Source organism: Vicugna pacos, chromosome 11, assembly GCF_048564905.1.
Source record: "Vicugna pacos chromosome 11, VicPac4, whole genome shotgun sequence".
Lineage (NCBI taxonomy): Eukaryota > Metazoa > Chordata > Mammalia > Artiodactyla > Camelidae > Vicugna > Vicugna pacos.
This window is the reverse complement of record NC_132997.1, coordinates 77,609,459-77,628,087: the sequence shown is the minus strand read 5'-3', so window position 1 is coordinate 77,628,087 and position 18,629 is coordinate 77,609,459. Positions and strand designations below refer to the sequence as shown.

The 18,629-nt window shown below is 46.2% G+C and overlaps 1 protein-coding gene across 4 annotated transcripts; it reads right to left on the bottom strand.

Annotated features, from left to right (window-relative positions):
• Positions 1-360: 360 nt before the first annotated feature.
• DPCD (deleted in primary ciliary dyskinesia homolog (mouse)) lies at positions 361-18,620 on the bottom strand. Of its 4 annotated transcripts, none has more exons than XM_006210496.4 (6): positions 18,494-18,620; positions 13,855-13,935; positions 8,087-8,211; positions 7,609-7,742; positions 1,199-1,301; positions 361-670 (listed from the first exon to the last, which is right to left on the bottom strand). In XM_006210496.4, exons 1-6 carry the CDS (start codon positions 18,555-18,557, stop codon positions 566-568), a joined length of 612 nt encoding a protein of 203 aa, XP_006210558.1. In that variant the 5' UTR covers positions 18,558-18,620; the 3' UTR covers positions 361-565. The 4 variants fall into 4 exon arrangements, with proteins under 4 accessions (XP_006210558.1, XP_031538572.1, XP_015100134.1 ...); XM_031682712.2 differs by having other exon boundaries at positions 13,855-14,007; positions 18,494-18,601; XM_015244648.3 differs by lacking the exon at positions 13,855-13,935 and having other exon boundaries at positions 18,494-18,604.
• Between the last annotated feature and the right edge of the window lie 9 nt (positions 18,621-18,629).

The following is an 18,629-nucleotide window of genomic DNA, read 5'->3' as shown; positions in this document are numbered from 1 at the left end:
CCTACTCCAGCGCTCTGCAGTGCTGCAACCCTCGTGCTGGCTTTACACCCACAGTGTCTTAATATCCTGGGCTGTTTCTGCATTTTAAAAACTCACCCCCCTTACTTTAGGGTCTGCAAGCTAAGGTAGCACACAGGGTCCCTTCCAGCCTCGTCCTCTGAGTTTATGAGTTTATGCAGAAAGGGTGGGGAAGGCTCTCTGGCCCTCTTCTCCACCTAAGGCCCATACCTGCCTTTATGTAGAAGGCAGGCTCTATGTTGGAGGCCGGTCCCTAGTCTAGAGGAGAAGGAAATGTCATTACCAGCACCCTCCCCAGGGGCAGGGACATACAGAGGTGGACAGGAGGGCAGTGCACCCACAGTAACTCAGAATGACTTTACTCAGGAGAGAAGACCATGGGCAGGGGCTAAGAGTGCCCCAGGGCCCAGTTCTTACAGAGCCTGGACAGTTCCCAAAAGAAAAGGGGCAGCCCCTGTGCCAGAAAGGCCCAAGTCTTGAAGTCTCACAGGCCTACAGGAAGAGCCTCACCCACTCTCCGTGCCTGAAGGGCAGGCTTTGGGGTCCACTACTGGGTCTTGCAGTCCCCGTCACTGCCGTGGGCTGTCTTTATCTTCTTCAGCTCCTTCTGCAGCTCTGATTCAGCAACCAGGACCTCCTTTGGCTTCTGATACTGTGTATGGGACCAGGAAGAGGACATGATTCAGTCACATCACCCCTCCCTACACACACACACACTCTCACTCACTCACTCACTCTCTCACTCTCACTCTCTCTCACTCTCTCTGGGCCCCTTCTATCCCCTTTATTCCAAGATGAGGATATTGCAGCCTATAGGACTGAATGATTTGCTCCTGCAGGGAGAGGGAAGAACAGACTTAAACCTGGGGATGGGCATGCTGGGGAAAGGGTTAAGACCAGCCTCATGGCTCAGGATCCCAAAGAACAAAGGTTTCTTTTCTTCAGGAAAACCTCTCATCACCTTCACCCCATTATCCTCTTCCAGCTATGAGTTTAAGATCAAGTTCCTCCCTCAGCCCCCACCTGCTCGTTCCATGCTCAAGCAGGGATGCATGTTCTCTAGCAAGCACACCCCAGGGGTTGTTGGAGCTGGAACTGGGGACTCCTATGGAGCGTGAAGTGGCAGGGAAAGAGGCAGCCTCTCCCTGACATAGTGGCCAAGAAGTCTGACGAATCTTACAGAGATGATGAGGGTGCAGTTGGCATGAGCAAAGCTCAGTGAGGAATCATCCAAAGGTAGCTGGTATCTGTCTAGGTCAGGAATGGAGAACTTCTTGTAGTACCTGTGGGGACACCAAAAGGCCATGGGGACACCCATCAAGATGACCCCAACAGTTGGGCATCAGGCCCTCTGACGCCAAGCTTCTACACAGTTCTCCTACACCTTCCACACAGCCAAAGACAAAGAAGGGAAGCCAGTTAGAACACCAGTATTTTAGAGCTTAGTGGCCCTAGAAGAAAAAGAATGAAAGGCTTTATGGCCAGCCAGCGGTAGAAGAACAGGGCCAGTCATAATTCCTTAATTAGACCAGGCTGGAGTGACATACTTAAGGCTCAGGACTCCTAAAGACACAGAGAAGCAGCCTCATGGAATAACAGCTCAGGCAAGCCAGAACTCTGCACCCCAAGAAATTGATGTCAGAATAAGGACATGCAGGGCTGTGCTCCAAAGCTGGGGACTGATAGTTGCCATTTAACATGGAACTTTCATTGAGGGCCTCAGCTACATTCTCCTCCTCTGGGGTCTTTCAAGGCCTTGTTAGCCTGACTTTACTTGTAGGCCAGAGGGGAAGTACATCCACAAGGAGAAATCTAAGAGAACAAACCCTGTGACTCCTGACAGACTCCTGCTGGATCTCTCAGGCTCTGGACTCCTTTGCTGGCCCTGAGACCCCACTCCTCCAACTTCACATACCACACACAGTCCCTGTCACCTACCTGCAGGTGCCAGTCCAGAGATTAATGATCCCTTTTAGTAGGAGAAAAAAAAAAAAACCCAGAAAAGCCCAGATAGCAACATCCAACCCATAATGAGTGTAACTGGACTTTGTTTTGCAGGAAATTTGACCTCCTTTACCGAAGAGGAAACTCAGGCTTGGAGACAGTGAAATGTCTTGCCTGGTTTCATAGCCAGATGTCCAGTGGAGTCAGGATTAAAGTTCCCTGATCCTGGTCTTATTACACCAGCGAACAAAGAATGGCCCCCTCATCTATAGCAATAGGCCCGTTTGCCATTTTCCTTGGTGGGTGTGTAAACTAGGTCTGGCCAGTGGCTGCCAGACCTGTGACCTGGGCATGGCATCACTCCTGCTGCAAGGCTGTGTGTGCTAAGCAGGGAAGCGCTGCAGGCAGGTGCAAACAAACTCAACAGTGAGGGGCCTGGTGAGGATGGGGCTTTTAATACTTCAGAGGGGCCTGGTCCTTGTGACAGGTACCGCAAGTCCACTTCAAAAGCCCTGATGCCCTGGGGACTCAGAGCATTGACATCAATGCAGCACTCCTACCCTGCTCTCCTTGCCTAAATCCCTCAGTTCAGTGGAGACTCTCAGGGCCCCTCTCCTCCCAGGTTCCCACTCCCCTCCGAGGTGCTGGGACCCAAGGCAGGAAAAGAATGTTTACTTAAAGGCTGACAGTTCAAAAGGAGTGGGGGCTGGGGGATCCTAATGGCACCACAAGTTTGCTTTATTTTCCAAAGCTCTGCCCCAGGGAAAGGCGATCCATCTGCCTGCAAACTTGGTTGGAATGCCGGCCTCATCCTCTTCCTAGCCAGCCCAGGCTGAGGGCTCTTCCTGGGGCCCTTGGTCTGGCCAGCAAAGGTGGCAGACACTGATAATGGGGGGAGTCAAAGGTTAAACAGCAGAGATTAGATGAACACAAAGGCTTGTTAGGAAGTGTTAAGATCTTCTAACATCTTCCGTGCAAATATACACAAGAAGCAGAACCAGGAGAGAAGCAGCCCAGTACACACAGCTCGGCCGAACTGATAAGGGAGAATGTGGGGATGTCCTTTCTGCCTACCTGGCTGTGTGCCAGGAAGGAGGGACAAGGACACACCAGGTTGGCGTAGTAGGACTGGGAAAAGAATCCCGGGGCTTGGCCTCAACAGCAATGACTAGATCAAAGGGAACTCGAGTTGTGTGGCTTGCCGCCCCTTCTCTGTTCTCCCAACCTTTCACAAGGCAGAGGGGCACAGAGGCAGAGTGGGTCTCAAGGCTCAGCTCTGTTTTGAGTCTATTCTAATGGATTTAGTTTATTGGTTGAGGTTAAACAATTTTCCTGACAGGCAGTCTTCAAGCGGTATGGGACATCTGCTTTCTCTCCTCAGGGAGCAGCCTACTCCCTTATCTACTACATCCCTGGCCTTGGGGTTTGCCCTGAGAGACACCACACTTGACTTTCTCACCAGCACTTGGACTAGAGAGGGACCCACTGTGCTTCTAGGAAAGTCCAAATGTTCAGCCTCAGGCAGCGGCAAGTAGGCAGCAAACATTTCTTAGGTGTCAACTGTGTCCTAGGCCTTGAGCTATGAGCTGGAGATTTAAGGATGAAGAACAAGGCCTATCCCTCCCTGAGGAGAACCTGTGTTTCTGCTAAAAAGCTAAGCCCTTATAGTGGGGTGGTTCCTGGGCTTTTGCTGATGCACAACAACACCCCATTCTCACTTCCCTTCCCTCTCCTCAGTCTCAGGCACGCAGTGAAAGCTGACATGTATGGATGCTTATTCTGTTCCAGGCACCATTTCATACACATTGAATCCTCAAAACCACCCTCCCAGGTTGATTACTTCCGTTATCCTCCTTTACAGAAGAGGAAACTGAGGCACAGAAAAGTTAGGTATCTTGCCCAAGTCACAAAACTGGTAAATGGAGATGCCCTTGTTACAGGGATAATCCCCCAAATCTCCTGACCCCTCTATCTCTCTACATTCTTACCTCAAAGTAACAGACCACCTGATCTAGGTTCCCTGCGTCTGTCCAAGATGGGGCAGATATGCACCCCCCCCCACGCCACCAAGATCCAGCTATAAGTCTGCATGTAAGTGTTCAGAAGATGTATGTGGAAGCAAAGGCTCTCAGGAGGATTCGTGGCCCTGCCCTGTGACTCTGGGCAGACCACTTAACTTCTGGGCTTATTTCTTACTCCAGATTCCTTCCTCAAATAAAGGAGTCGCCCTCGATGAACTTTAAGTCACTGTCAAAGGGGCCAGAACAGGCCAACTTTGTACTTCTCTCCAACCTATGCCAAAAGGACAGCTTCTTCACTTCGGCTACTTTAGAACTGACCCACTGCACCCCATCACTCTTTCTACCATCTCCCCTTCCCAATTCCTGGTCCTTTCCCAACCCATTCTCCCCTGTGGTGAACTGAGAAAGGGCACAAGAGGCCAGGCCTTCTGGAGGAGGTTGAAAGTAGAAGCAGGGTGGCTATGCAGTCACCTGGACCATGGCCCACACACCTCCAGGGGCTGCTCTGCACACCTGCACACAGGCTCAGCCAGAGATGTCTAGAGAAGCCTCTAGTCAGCCCACCCCTTAGAGAATCATTAGGCAAATCTTCCTTCTTTCTTAAAGATTAATGATCCAGGCAAACTGGTCATCCCTGCCTACAGTAGCCCCTCCTAGAGAGTCACAATGCACAGTCACAATCTAAAGGCTCTCAGCAGTCCTACCAAAGAAAAGCTTCTTCCAGGGTTTCCTAAACTTGTTTGACCACAGAATCCTTTTTCCTAGTAATGCCTATATAAGCTCTTCCACAGTGTTAGTATTACTGACATCAAATCAGCCAAGCTCCCTTCAGGTTCCAATTCCAAAAACTTGTCAAGAACCTGCTTCAGGCCAGCCATTGGTCTGGGTGTTTGTACATATACTATTTCATCAAATTCCCCAATCTATGAGGTACATATGAGTACTCTCCTGTGACAGATGAGGACACTGCCCAAAATACTATGGTTAATACGTGGCAGAGGCCAGATTTAAACTGACATCTTCCTACTCCACCATCCTAGCTCATTCCCCTTACAGCTGCCAGCTTCCAGGCTGAAGCAAAAAACCTTCTTTCTGCACAAACACTCTTATTGGGAACAGATGGTGCCACAAAAGGATCCTGGGGAATCACTTTCTTCCTTCCCTGATTCATCCCTCACTGTTACCTGAGGCCAAGGATATGACACACAGGAATCAATTCCTTCAAGAAAAGTGGCCAACCCAGTTCTTCCGGGACAAGGCAGGTATAGGTAAAGGAATTCTGGCTTTTATCAGCAACCACAGTCCAGAATATTAGAACCTCCAGGTGAAGGAAGTCAAATCAGAGAGAAAAACCACAGTGTGGTAGAAACTGCAGTGGCCTGTCACTAACTTTCCCTGTGGCAAGTCATTCATCGTGCTGACTTTATAGATACACTTACGTAATTATTAATATATAACACAAGAATAAAAATACGTATGTACCCTGTCCATCCCTGGACAGTGTGATGATAAGAAAACAGATCTTTAAAGTATCTTGAAAAAGTTAAACACCGCTCAAAAGAATAGCCATTGAGTTCTGTTTATTTAAGGGTAATAAAGGTATAAGACACGTTCCTACTCCAGGTAGATGAAAATGCCAGTAGGCTCAGGAAAGAGCCAGTTGAGGGTTTAACAGCCTCTGTCACCTTCCTCCCAGCAGAGGGACAGAGGAAGGCTGTGCTGAGCCAGGCAGGGCCACTGGACTCTAAATCTCATTGTGGGCTCTGAAGTGGGCACTCACACACTCCTCTCCCCTCTGTGGGAATCCAACCCAGGCCCTGCCCCCTCCTCCAGGGGCACTACACCTATCCCACCTGGCCTCACCCATCAGTTCAAACATGTACCTCCCCCCTTGCCTTGGGCGCTGGAGTCGGCCTCTGGCCATGGAGCTTCTGGCCAACAGCGCCACCTATGGCTGGACACTCGCAGGAGATGGGACCCAGAGGATCTGCCTGCAGATGAATTTTTTGGTGAGCTAGCTAGCCTCTCTTCTCTCACTCCCTGGTAATCACATTTCAGCTTGATATCTGTATTCGACAGTGACCTCTGGGGGACAAAAGGGAGGCAGCAGCCAGCTCCACAAACTGCTGGGCTGCAGATTCAAGTGCTATCAGAAGCACTTTTATTCCTAGTTTGGACCCAGGGCCTCTTACGCCAGGGATTGCTTGCTGAAGCACAGAGTTTGTTTTCCTAAAGGCAATTTCTCTGTTGTCTGAAATTGCTAAATTCCACTTTAGGCACTGACTCCTGTTAATGATGAGAACAATAACAGGAATAAACTGCCTTTTATCTGAGGGCTTCAAAGTGCCTTATAAACGCAAACCCTTATTATTATGACTTTATATTTATAGACAAGGCCCACTGCAGGGGCTGCTGGCTGCATGTACAGCAATAATCCTGAAATTAATTCATTCATTTCCACCCCTTCCCCGCCCCTTAACCCTGCCAAAGTGACAGGGTGTGGAGGTCACAAAAGGAAGGTAGAACGCATGGCTGCACTAGGGGAGCCTGGGAGCCATGCTGCTTCCCTGTGGGCATCATAGACATGGGAGGGGAGGCTGGCACCACACCACCTGAGAAGATAGACAAACAGCTGGGTCCTTCTTACTGCTTGCAAACAGTGGATGGATGGTGGTACTTCTGGCCAAAGCTTAGCACACCATGAAACATGTTGGGGGGCTTCACAGTTTGTGGACCAATGACTTATAAAACCTCCTATCTCAATGCCCCATATCTGATTCATGGGAGTTGGTCCTATACTGCAATCCCTCTGGCCCAGGTCACAATCAAGTTGTTACAAGGCTCTTCTCTTCTGTGATCAGTCACAGCTCCAGAAACCCAAATGAGATCAATGCTTTCCCAAGATGATCAGCCCAGAAGCAGTCCTGCCAGGATCAGATCGCTACTTGGTCACCTTCTGTCCCCATAACCCTACGTTTTGCCTCCCCCCAGCAGACCATGAGAAGAGCAGCAAAAGGAAGTGGAGTAGCCCTTCTGAAACATAATGCAAGAGACTTCCAAGAGGCAAAGCACCTGCCTACTGTCCCTCAGTCCAGGGAGGGATCAAGTTTGCTGCTCCCAGACCAGGACTTTAAAGTTCTGCAACTGCCACCTCAGACAAGTGTGCGCTCCAGGCCATGGCTCCCTGCCAGCTCCAGCAGTGATGTCACTAGATCAAGTTTACCATGGCCTGGATCCAGCCAGAGGTCAAGGTCACAATAATCTTTTAGCAGAAACACTTAAGATCTCAAATCAATGGCCAAGTGATTCTCTCATCCTCTCATTCATGCAACATATATTTATTGAGCCCCAGTATGTGCCAAGTACTAGACCAGACATACACTGTATAAACTTCCCTGCCCTGATGGAGCTGATTACATTATTCAAGCTGGTCCTGCAGAGAGGAAACCCTTCAGCTTTCAGGGCCTACTGGGGCTTCAGTGCAGCCTTCCTCCCTCCCTCAGAGCTGGAAGAGGAGGTTTCTCTGCCCTCAGGGTAGGAAGCAGTCTGAGCCCTAACCTCAGGTCAAACCCCATCCCACACCCCACTCATACTCAGGCAGGAAGGTGCCCACCACACCACTTACTTTTTGTTTGTTGTTCTGATGACAACACAGCGCTCCTTCTGGTCCACACAGACACTATAGACATCTTTAGGGTATGGGAGGTTTCGAATTCGCCACTGGAAACTCATCTTGGTGTCCTTGCGTATGAAGATGGGCTGTAGAAGACAAATCCAACTCGAGGGCTGTTCTTGGAGAGGGGCAGAAAGAGATGACTCCCCCCTCCACAAAGCTCTACCAGGGGGCACAATGGGAGACCCTCAGATCTTCTATACATCTCCCCTCTGATGCTGTCATTGCTGTGACATTCTAGGCCTGGAGCCTCGCCCTGGGATGACCAAGCCAAAACCCTTGGGGTATTCATTCAAGCAAATGTTTCTAGAGCACTGTGTCCAGCTGGGCACACTGGAAATGAGGAGGTGAACAAGATACGGTGCCTGCCCTCGAGGGCCAGCAGCCCACTCCCCCCAGACTCCCCAAGACACCTGACAGACAGACATACATTGGCATTGCTTTCCTTGATGAGTTCAGGCCCCAGGCTCCCTGCTCCTGGGAGTGCTGGCTCTCCCACCTCAATCTGCCACTGGCCCAAGGCTCCCAGGGCACTTCTCACACGCCACTTTCTCACTGGAGAGAGAAGGAAGGAATGGGATTATGGGGAGGATGATTCTGCTGAAGCATCAATGTCACAACAGGTAACTAGAACAGGATGAAAGTGGCAGCTGGCTCTTTGTCCATCAGAGCAGGGACCTCACAACCTCTGAAATCTCAGTAGAGCATTTCAATATTAGACAACCTGTAAAGCCCATATCACGAGTGCCCAGACAAAAGGGGAATTGGAGTAAATCTCTGAAAGGAGCCAAATGCAGTTCAGAAACCCCCAAGTGTGACTTCAAGCACGGGGAACATGGAAGGGTCAGCAAAAGGGCAGCTACTGGTAACAGGAAAAATGTGGACCCCAAAAAGTATGAGCTGCCTTGCATTTTTCCCTCTAAAAATGTGCAAAGGAAAAAGGAATTAAAAGGGTGAAAGCTGACAGGGAGATCTGTCTTATGACTCAGAAACCCAAATATGGAAATCCACTTATTTCAGGTGTACCTGGCTTAAAACAATTGACCCGGAGTTCTATCTACAGGAAATTTTAGGCACACACAATGTTTTAAATGCATTATTTATAAAAGGTCTAATGTGAATTTTTTGGAGAGTGGAATCATCCTTTTATAATGCAAGTAATTATCTGTATTTTACCTTGTTTTAAAACCCAAGTGTTTGCATAAGGTGTTTTTTTCAAGTAAGGCACATACCTTATATAAATTCTAAGTGAAAAGACTAATCCAGCAGACATCACCTAAAAGCCCCCGCCGGGATGTTGGGAAGCCGACACAGTCCCAACACAGTGACTGCTATCAGGGCGACCCCTCTGCCCCCGCCCTCTCTGCGTGCTGGGTGTCTTCCAGCCTGGGGAGCCCCGGGGCTGCTTCAGGCCAGCAGCCTTCCTGAAGCTGCTGTGAGGAGCTAAAAACTCAGAAAGTACCTGATGTCATGTCATAGTTGTCCTGTCTGCTCCTTTTTAAACTGGGCTGCAGGGTAAGAGCTGCTGTGCCATTCTCAGGATGGGTTTCTTTGAAACCTTTTGAACAGCTGTGCCAAACCCAAACACGCTCACTGCTCTCAGTAAGGCACACAAGCTGAACACAAAAATGTGCTGTAAAATTAGAATTTTCCCTCGAATATGTGCTTTTATAAGGTCTGCTGCATTCTGCAGTGTGATTTTATTACATCTCAGGGCCAAAAATTCTCCCTAGAAACACATTTCCAAGTTTATAATGAAAATTAATAAGGAAGAGTAAAACTTGGAAATATGCTTTATAGGCAACTTTTTTTTCCCTCACAAATACTTCTACTCTCTTAAGTGAATGGACTGTGACCGGGAGTGTATCCAAATCTGTTCATGTAATACCTCTCGCTTAACTGGAAGCCAGCCTTCCGGGGGCCTCTGTCACAGTTGTAGATTCAGAAGTGACAAATGCCTCTAAGCAGTGGCTTATTGTGACAAGACCCATGTATCTCACTCTATACTGTAGGAAAGATCACTTCCAGATTCTCACTCAGACCATGTATAAAGTGTAGAATAAGGCAGGAAATTAATTTTTTCCCAGGCATACTGACAACAGTATGACAGGACAGCTTACATTAGAGGGCAGCATCAGAACTAAAAATTTAGCACGTGGGACCATTTGGTCTAAGGGCAAACCAGCACCCTTAGACCCTGATGGGATCGCGATATCATAGAACACAGTCATCACAGAGTTGAACACATTGACTGCCACGTCATCCAAATCTGGGTGACAGTTGTGTTTCCTCAGGGGCACCCAAGCCACATGGGCAAGAAACGTGTTAAAGGTGGAGGTTCCTTTAGAAAGCATCTAGTCCAATATCTGTATTTTTCAAATGAGAAATAGCCATTCCATCCCTGCCCGCTCTCCATTCAACCCTTGCCACCACTCTCCATGACGACTATTCATACTCTTTGCCAAGGCTCAGAGAGAGAAACTACAGCAAAGGCCACAGCTAAAATTCCCGTCTAACACCAAGGCCAGAATCTGAATCATTAATAAAAGGCTAATAACGTGTATTCTATAAATATTCGATAAGCATATATGATATTTAAAAGGTTTGCTTTTTTAAAAAGTAGCTCCATTTCTTTTTTATATTTTAGCCTTTAAAGGAAAAGCTTCGATTATTTGAAAACGTAATTTGTGAAAAACACCCAACTATCTGGTGCTGGATAAGTGAGGTGCTCCTGTAAGACTGGGCCCTGTTAAATCATGTGTCCTGAAGCACGATGCTGGGGTGGCCACGAGACCAGGAATTCTGACTCCAGGATTTCCTGTCTACTTTTTTATCTAAGGAATGTTGGGTTTTGAACAGAAACCTTCCCAAGGAGTACCCTAAGGAGGAGGAAAGTCAGCTACTGTTTTCTTTACTGCTGACCTTAAAAGCCACTCAGGTCACAGGAACCTGGACCCTTGGCTATTTCAACGTTCTTTAAAAACAAAACAAAACAAAACACCTTGGATTAAATTCTTTGAACACAAAGAAAGTCTCCCTCCTCATTCCCTTATAAGATCCAATAAATGATTTGGTGAAGTCCTTGTTATTCCTCCCATGGAGGTGGGCATGAATGAACACATGCAAACACACACTCTGTTTTGTCTTTCTTGTCCTGTCTTTGTTCCTGAACTCAAGGACAGCTCCTACGGCAACAGAACACTGTTTCCACCTGCTGTCACTCTGATTTGATTGTATGTGAAACCCAAACTGGTGTGTGCAAGGCAGCTCCCTGGGATGCTGTCATATCTTCCTGGCTGAGCCAGGGCCAGTCCTTGGAAAGGAGACTTTCATTGACCCTATAAAGGGTCTGATGGGGAATATATGAAGGAGGCAGCGCCTGGAGGCTTTTCCCTAAGTCAGCAGGAAGCAGGCTGATGTCCCAGACTGCTGAAAGGAGACCCCATCTTTCAGGTGGGGTGGAAAGTAGAGGTCCTAAAGGCCTCTTTCCCCAGAGCTCCAAGCCCTGGACCATTTCCAATGTGGATAATTACATTCCCCTTTCCTAAATACTCCCTGCAGCTTAAACTGGATGCAGGATTCTTCTTGTCTGCCCTAAAACACTGCAACATTGCTATGTGGCTATTAAACAGCTGCCACGTCCCATCCCTGAGGAGGCTGAAGGGAATCGAGTGGGTCATTTATAAAGCCGGTGAAGTGCTTGGGGATGAAAGTGCTCAATATCCTCCAAATGCAGCCTGGGGTGGTTAGGCTGGCGGTCAAATACCAAAGCAGATTAAGCCGGTAATCCGAATGTAATCGCTGGGAGACGACCTGCCCTTCAGCCTCTGCCCCCCTGGACATGCTGTGTTCTTCTGGGGCTGGTTTGATGTTCCGATCATTGTTATAGGGCCCTTCAGTTTCTTTCCTCTGAATACACATACAACATTCATTGTGGGGGGTGGGGATGATGAATAGCACTGAGAGGGTAGGAAAAAAATATGACCCTACTATGCTTATTAACACCAACTGGAAGAGCTCCGACCTAGACAGATGCACCATTGGCAATTCTCTCTGTAAATTACTTTCTGGGTTTCTCAAACAGAAATCCAGTTTGGCCAATTAGCCAATTTGTATAATTAGCTGAAAAAAGGGAAACTATTCCCATTTACCACCCCCAAAACCCGCCCACATTTTCCTTCATAGAATGCACAGGTGAAAATCAGCTCAGCCTTTGAGATTACTTATACTTAAAAATGAAAAATGAACAGCATTTTGCAAGCTGGCAGGGGCAGGGTGGGGTGGTTGGAGACAGGTAAGAAAACGGTCAGTTGTTCAAAGGGCCCAGTGGTTTGAGTGGTGTGTTCCTCTCTGCCCTGTTCCCACAAGACCCTCCTCATTCTGGGGAGAACAAAATTTAGTAAGAAAAGAAAAGAGGATTAAATATACTCAACTCCCAAGAGTATGTTGTTGGAGACTAATCAGACAGAACTGGGCTTAAATCCTAGCTCTGTAACTAACCAGCTATGTGATTCTGAGCAAATTGCTTAACCTCTTGAAGCTTCCATTTTTTTCTGACTATAAAATGAAGACAACAGTACCTACCAGCGGGGCTGTAATGAGGATGATTCATATAAAGCACTTACCATGGTGCCCAATAAAAGTTATGGAATTAGTATCATTTTAGGTAAACGTTAGCCAAACAATTTCTCCTATGAAAGTCCATTTTTTATTTTAAGAAAAAAAGAGTTTGGAGCCCACTGTCTGTTCTCCACTTGCCAAGAGGGAGAGTGACAGGTTCATGTGGGATGGATGCTACAAATGAAAGAACCTAGACTTGTTTTTCATTTTAATTTCATGTCCAAGCACAACTAAGAGGCCTGGGTTTTATGTTTGTTTTTATAGCCACAGCAGCAATAGCTGTTTTATTTGCTCTGCGTGGAGAAGAGAGGTGACGCTGAGGGCTGGCGAAGAAGAGCTGCGGCTAGTCTCTAGCCTGGTGATGGTGGTGGTCAGCTCACATGACCTCTGCTTTCATAAACTCGCCCCTGTTAGGCATTCCAAGGCTGTCACCCTCTGGGAGCGCTATAAATTACAATGCATTGTAAGGATATTACTACTGTATTGGTTTCCACCAAATCAGTGTCATATGCTAAACACATCAAGATTTTTAATAGCACCAGACTAAGCCAGTTGGGACTGGGGGCCAAGCAGCTCATAATAAGTGGGGATCAACACTTCACTGTGCAACTGAACATGCGCAGGACACACATTTTAAGACTGGAGACTAAGAGAATGCAAACCAGTATAATCCGTGTTGTCAGTTCTAGACATTTATGAGCTGTCAGAAAAAGGGAAAAATAAATTCCCTCGCCAATACTACCTGTCGATCAGGCCAAGGAAGAAATTAAAGTCAAGAATAATGACAAGAAAATAACCCAGCCCATGATTCCATCATTGGTGTTAGCATTTCAGGTGAAACTTAATAAAGAGACCAACTCCCACTGCTGACAGCCTCAGGCCCTGGGTCAAAGAACCAGCCACCTAGCTCTGGGAAGTCAGTTAATGTTGATATGCATACCTGAGAAAAGAGAATGGACAGATCAAATAATTCCCAGAAATCCAAGCTACAGCCCCTCTTCATAAGCCTATTCTTAGAGGAAAAAGCCTGCAGGAATGAAAGTAACAATGCTGCAAGATCACCATTTCTACCTCCTACTCCCTTTGATTCAGACATTCTCCAAGATGAGGGACATATTTAATAGAGCTGCCTCTGAGGCAAGGTCAAAGGCTGCTGCCTCTGATATTTGCTTGTTCCTGATGTAGCTTCAGGAAACAGAACAAAAAACAAGTGAAAAAATTACAGGGAACACCAGCCCTTACCACTACTCAGCTGACGTTTACTTCCAATTCCACATTCTCTGTAAAGTTTTTCCCAATGGTTTCTCTACATCCCTATTCCCACCTTAGAAGAATTTCTCACTCATTTGTCTAGGGATGGACTGAGGTTTACTGGTCCAGCAGGCTCCCACTCCATCTCTGGTGTCCAGCCCTGACTTCAGATTATTCTCAGGAACAATCTTGCCTCAAGGGCCTCGGTCTCCCCTAGCTTCCACACGTGGTGCTGGGCTCCTCCGTGAAGCCTCAACTCAGTGAGGTAACCTGTGTATACATCACCCCAAGTGTTCCTAAGGGCCCTCTGGGAGCCCCATCACTTACCAAGTAGTTCACTTGTCTTCTCATCATATTCTTCGGCCATCTCCTTCCCATCTGGGAACAAATAGTGCACCTTCCTTCTCCCTAGGCACAAAGCAGAGAGTGCCTTACCCCTAAGCCTCCTCTTGCCTTGGGCCTTGCAAGTCAAGGATCTACCTGGGAAACATTAACAGCCTTGGGTGTATTAAAAAATCTTCCCAGAGCCTCCCACAAACTCCTTGCCAACCATCACCCACCATTACTTTAAGACATGTCCTGGGACTCTCTTTCTGAAACTTTCTCTGAAAGTGTCTTGGCTCAGCTGATTCTTCCACCAGCAATAGCTCCAAACTTCTTCCCAACTGTTGAACAACTCCTTGCCCTTCAAAATTCAGCTCAAATGTCACTTCCACTGGGAGGTCTTCCTAAACTATCACCCCTAGCCACCCTGGTAAAGCCACCGCTTCCTTGTTTATGCCTCCCTAGTGCTTTATCCATATCCATAGTGGAGCATTTATCACACAGTATGATACTTTTAAAAACATCTGTTTTAAGAATGATATCATGTTTATCTTTCTCTCCCCAGTTCCTAAAACCAAGCCTATATGCTCAGGATACTGAACTGGGTTTCCCTACCAAGCACTCCCTCTAGCTGTGCCCTGGCTCTGCCTTCTTCTGCACATCTTTAGGCCATTCCTAGTGCACAGCCACACGATGGTAGTCTCCATGTGTTTTCTTCATGGCATTTACCTTGGTGATGATTTTACATCTATTTATGTGATTTTTTTTTTTATTGGCTGTCTCTTCTACTAAGATAGGAGGGGTTTTATCCACCCTACCCATGGCTTCCCCAACACCAAGCATAGTGCCTGGCACAGTTTAAGAGCTCAACTAAATACTGACTGAAAGAAAAAACATTGATTCATCTTTCACTGAAAGAATGGAAGAACCCAAAGGCATCTCCTAGCCCAACTTTCCCACCCATGCAGTATAATCATAAGCATTTTCTTAAAAGTGGCTATATAATTTCTCCTATTTTTACAAATAGTTAAGTAGATACAAGTAGGTTCCCCAGTGAAGTGAATACCAGAGGATTAATGCCCAGTAGACAGGCACCCAACCTATTCTTGATGAATAGAGCCCCAAGGCCCTTAGCCAGCTAAAGGTACCACTAGCCAAACTTGCAACTGTATCTGATCTACCAAGTCTTTTTCCTGTCAGATTCACTCCCCTGAGACATAGTTCCCTTGAGTCAGTCAGTCCTAATTTGTATTCTGGGGAAACTCACGCCCAAATTTGCAGGGCCTCTCAGTATGCCGCTAGGTTACACCACCCTTAACCATTTGTTTGGCTCATAGAGCTAGAAGAGGTTTCCTGTCAGTAGCGGTACAAGGTGCTGCCTGTGAGTGGCTGAGGGTGTCTGGCCTGATCCTCTTCTCCCCTGGAGTCTGCTGTTAAGTACAAGCAGGATGCAGTGCTTACTACGGGCCAGGCACTTTACGTGTATTACTGCATTTAATTCTCACAATAATCCTATGTGCCTCTAGTAGTTCTATTTCACAAATAAGGAAATTTGAGGCTTAAAGGTCATGTAATGTGTCCAAGGTTACAAAGCGGGGAAATGACAGGCCTGGGCTTACACTCACTTGAGGCCAAAGTCCATGCTCTAATAACCATACCAGGACAGTCTGTATGGCTTTTAATATTTGTAAGGTTGAACACGGTTCCAAGTGTTTATTGTTCATGTTTCTACTGAACTGCCTGTTTAGGCCTTAGCCTATTTGGGTATTCATATTTTTCTTACTAATCTGATTGAGTTTTGTATATATTAACCACATGTCATATATGTTGCAAATACTCTCAGTTTTAACTGCATTTTAACTTTGTTTAAAGTGGGTTTTCCCAAACAATTTAATTTTTATATAGTGAATTATTTTTTCCTTTGTGGTTACTACCCAGAAGTTGTGTTTAGAATATCCTCGCTTACCCAAGATCATATAGTGTCTAGCTATACTTTATTCTAATACATAGTTATTCTATTATTTGTATGTAGAGCTAAAAAATTTTAAGTACATTAGTATATTTTGGTGAATGAAAAAATATGTATGTGTGAGTGTGTATGCATACAGAAGTTTCTGTATGAAAATGTCAATTGTAGGGGGACGGGTGTAGCAAGGCATGCACAAGGTCCTGGGTTCAATCCCCAGTACCTCCATTAAAACAAACAAACAGAAAACCTAATTACCTCCCCCCCCAAGATTTTTTTTAATTTTTCTTAAAAAGAAAGAAAAAAACAGTCAATTGTGATTATCTCTGGATGGTGGGATTATGGGTGACTTTATTTTTCCTTTTGTCTATAACGAACATAAATTATTTATGAAAAAGTGTATTGGGTTGTCATTACCAACAAAAGTGATTCTTGGTGGGAAAGAGTAGTATGCCCCACCCACCCACATACACATTAGGAGGGCAAATCTACATACAGGAGAGGTTTGCTAAGAAGTGTATCCATATATTTTGGGGGTTTTTGTTTGTTTTCTATTTTTGGATTAGGGGAGGAACCCTAACAATCTTGTTTTGTGATGTTACTAACCAAAAAACTTAACAAAATCCTCGCTGATGAAATATTTGTTTAAACAGTGTCCTGTGACCAAAAGAAGTGAAAGCAGGGACTTGAATAGATATTTGTACACCCATGTTCACAGCAGTAATTATTCACAATAAAAAAAAAACAGAAGCAACCCAAATACCCATCAACAGACCAATGGATAAACAAAATGTGGTGTATATATATATATATATATACACACACACACACACACACACACACACACACACAAAGGAAGAATATTATTCAGCCTTAAAAAGGGAGAAAATTTTGACACACACAAGATGGTTGAACCTTGAAGACATGATGCTAAGTGAAATAAGCCAGCCACAAAAGGACAAATATTGTATGACTCCACTTATTTGAGTTTCCTGCTATAATCAAATTCATAAAGACAGACAGTAGAATGATGACTGCCAGGAGCTGAGGATAGGGAGATTGGGGAGTTAGTGTTTAATGAGTACAGAGTTTCAGCTGAAGATGATGAAAAAGTTCTGGAGATGGATGGTGGTGATGGCTGCACGATAATATGAATGTACTTAATGCCACAGAACTGTACAGTTAAAAATGATTAAAATGGTAAATTCTATGTTATGTGTTTCTTACAATAAAAACAAAAACCACCATCCTATGAGATAATATTCAGAAACTTAAGTTTGGCATAGGAGATCTATTACAACATACAGCAATTTATCTGCAATCTCTCTTCATTTTCCACCATTTCCCTTCAATGCTCCTTGAGAAAAGAGACCTTTTATACACACCCTTGCAGCCTGGCGTCCTAGCACCTAGTAACTGACACAGTGCAGGGGGAAAATATGATGGAGTGGATGCTTCAGCCTCCCAAAATGTTTTGTTAGGCCGCTAGTAATCAGTCATATACTTTCAAACCTCTGTGCCATTACACATAAGTCATTCTCTCTGGAATAACTAACTCCTCTTCTCTACTTAGCAACCTATTCATTTTTTAGGACCCATAAACACCACCTGTTCTGTCAGGTCTTCCTTCAAAAAGATAATCATTTCACCTCTGTAGCCTCATTGCATTTTATAGAAGAGTCCAACCTTTATTAAACACATTCTTATTTTTTTTTACGTTTCTTTTTCCTGACCACCCTGTGAACTCCTGGGACATGTCTTTTTCTTTCTATCTGCTCTAGTACACAACTCAGCGCCTAGTAAAAGCATCCCTAAATGCGTGAATAAATAAGCAAATGACCAGCTGATTTCAATTTTCACGTTTTCCGGATTGGCCTCGCCTGTGGATGTCAATCTGCTGGTTTCCTGAAAGCTACAGGAATTCAGACCTAATTCATTCTGGCTGCCAAATGGGTCTAGGAAGGGACCTTAAAGCTTCCAGCCCTGGGGGGCCGTTGCTCTGTCTCGCCTAACGACCCAGGAAACATTTAGACGTTCACTTACAAACATAATATTACAGCTAGAAAGGCCCTTTGAGATAATAGTGATAATCCATCCATCTCATTTTACAAAGGAGGAAAGTGAGGGTCAAACAAGTAAAGAGGAGGATTGGAGAGTCCACGGTAAATTAACTGAGTTGTAACTAGAGCCCAGGTCCTCCCTCTCTATAACACCAGGCTGCTTTCAGCAATAGAACCTCCGATTTGAGGCTCACTGGATCCCGGGTCAGGATTCAGTTGTACCACTGACTGACTAAAGGAGCTGGGGCTGGTCTAAGTTCTGGGATTTCAGTTTCCTCTCCGTAAAATGGGGTGGAAAATTAACAACCTCTCGAGACAGCGGTAAGAAGCAAATAACATAATGAATGTGAAAGGAATTATTATCTGTTAGTAACAGAGCTGAGAGCCGAGCGAGGTGGAATTAAGGAAACAAGGGTTGTTCAGAAATGCGTGTTCCAGTCACGTCATCTCTCTGGACCTCAGTTTCCTCATCGGCAAATGCAGGACCTAGCCTGGCTGGTGGCCGCGACCTTCCAGCCCTGCCGTCCCAGGCTGAGGCCCCCTCCCAGAGGCACCAGGGCGGAGGGCCGGACACTGGGGGAAAGGACGAGGGAGCTCGCGAAGGACCTCGAGTTACCGTCCTGCAGCAACGCCGTCTTCTCCGCTGCCCGCAAACTCTCCAGCCAGCCGGTCACCGCCATGTTTCCTCCGCCCCGCCGCTTGCCGGGCAACTGCCATGGCAACCTGTTCCGTCTAAGGTCACTTCCGGCTGA

Bases quoted from the DNA above. Each gene is read 5' to 3' on its own strand.
- DPCD (XM_031682712.2), bottom strand. From the start codon at position 18,557: ATGGCGGTGACCGGCTGGCTGGAGAGTTTGCGGGCAGCGGAGAAGACG. The intron at 14,008-18,493 runs GTAACTCGAGGT...AATGTTTCCCAG, and splicing joins GACGGCGTTGCTGCAGGACG to GTAGATCCTTGACTTGCAAG. The intron at 7,743-8,086 runs GTATGTCTGTCT...TGTCTTCTACAG, and splicing joins TCAAGGAAAGCAATGCCAAT to CCCATCTTCATACGCAAGGA.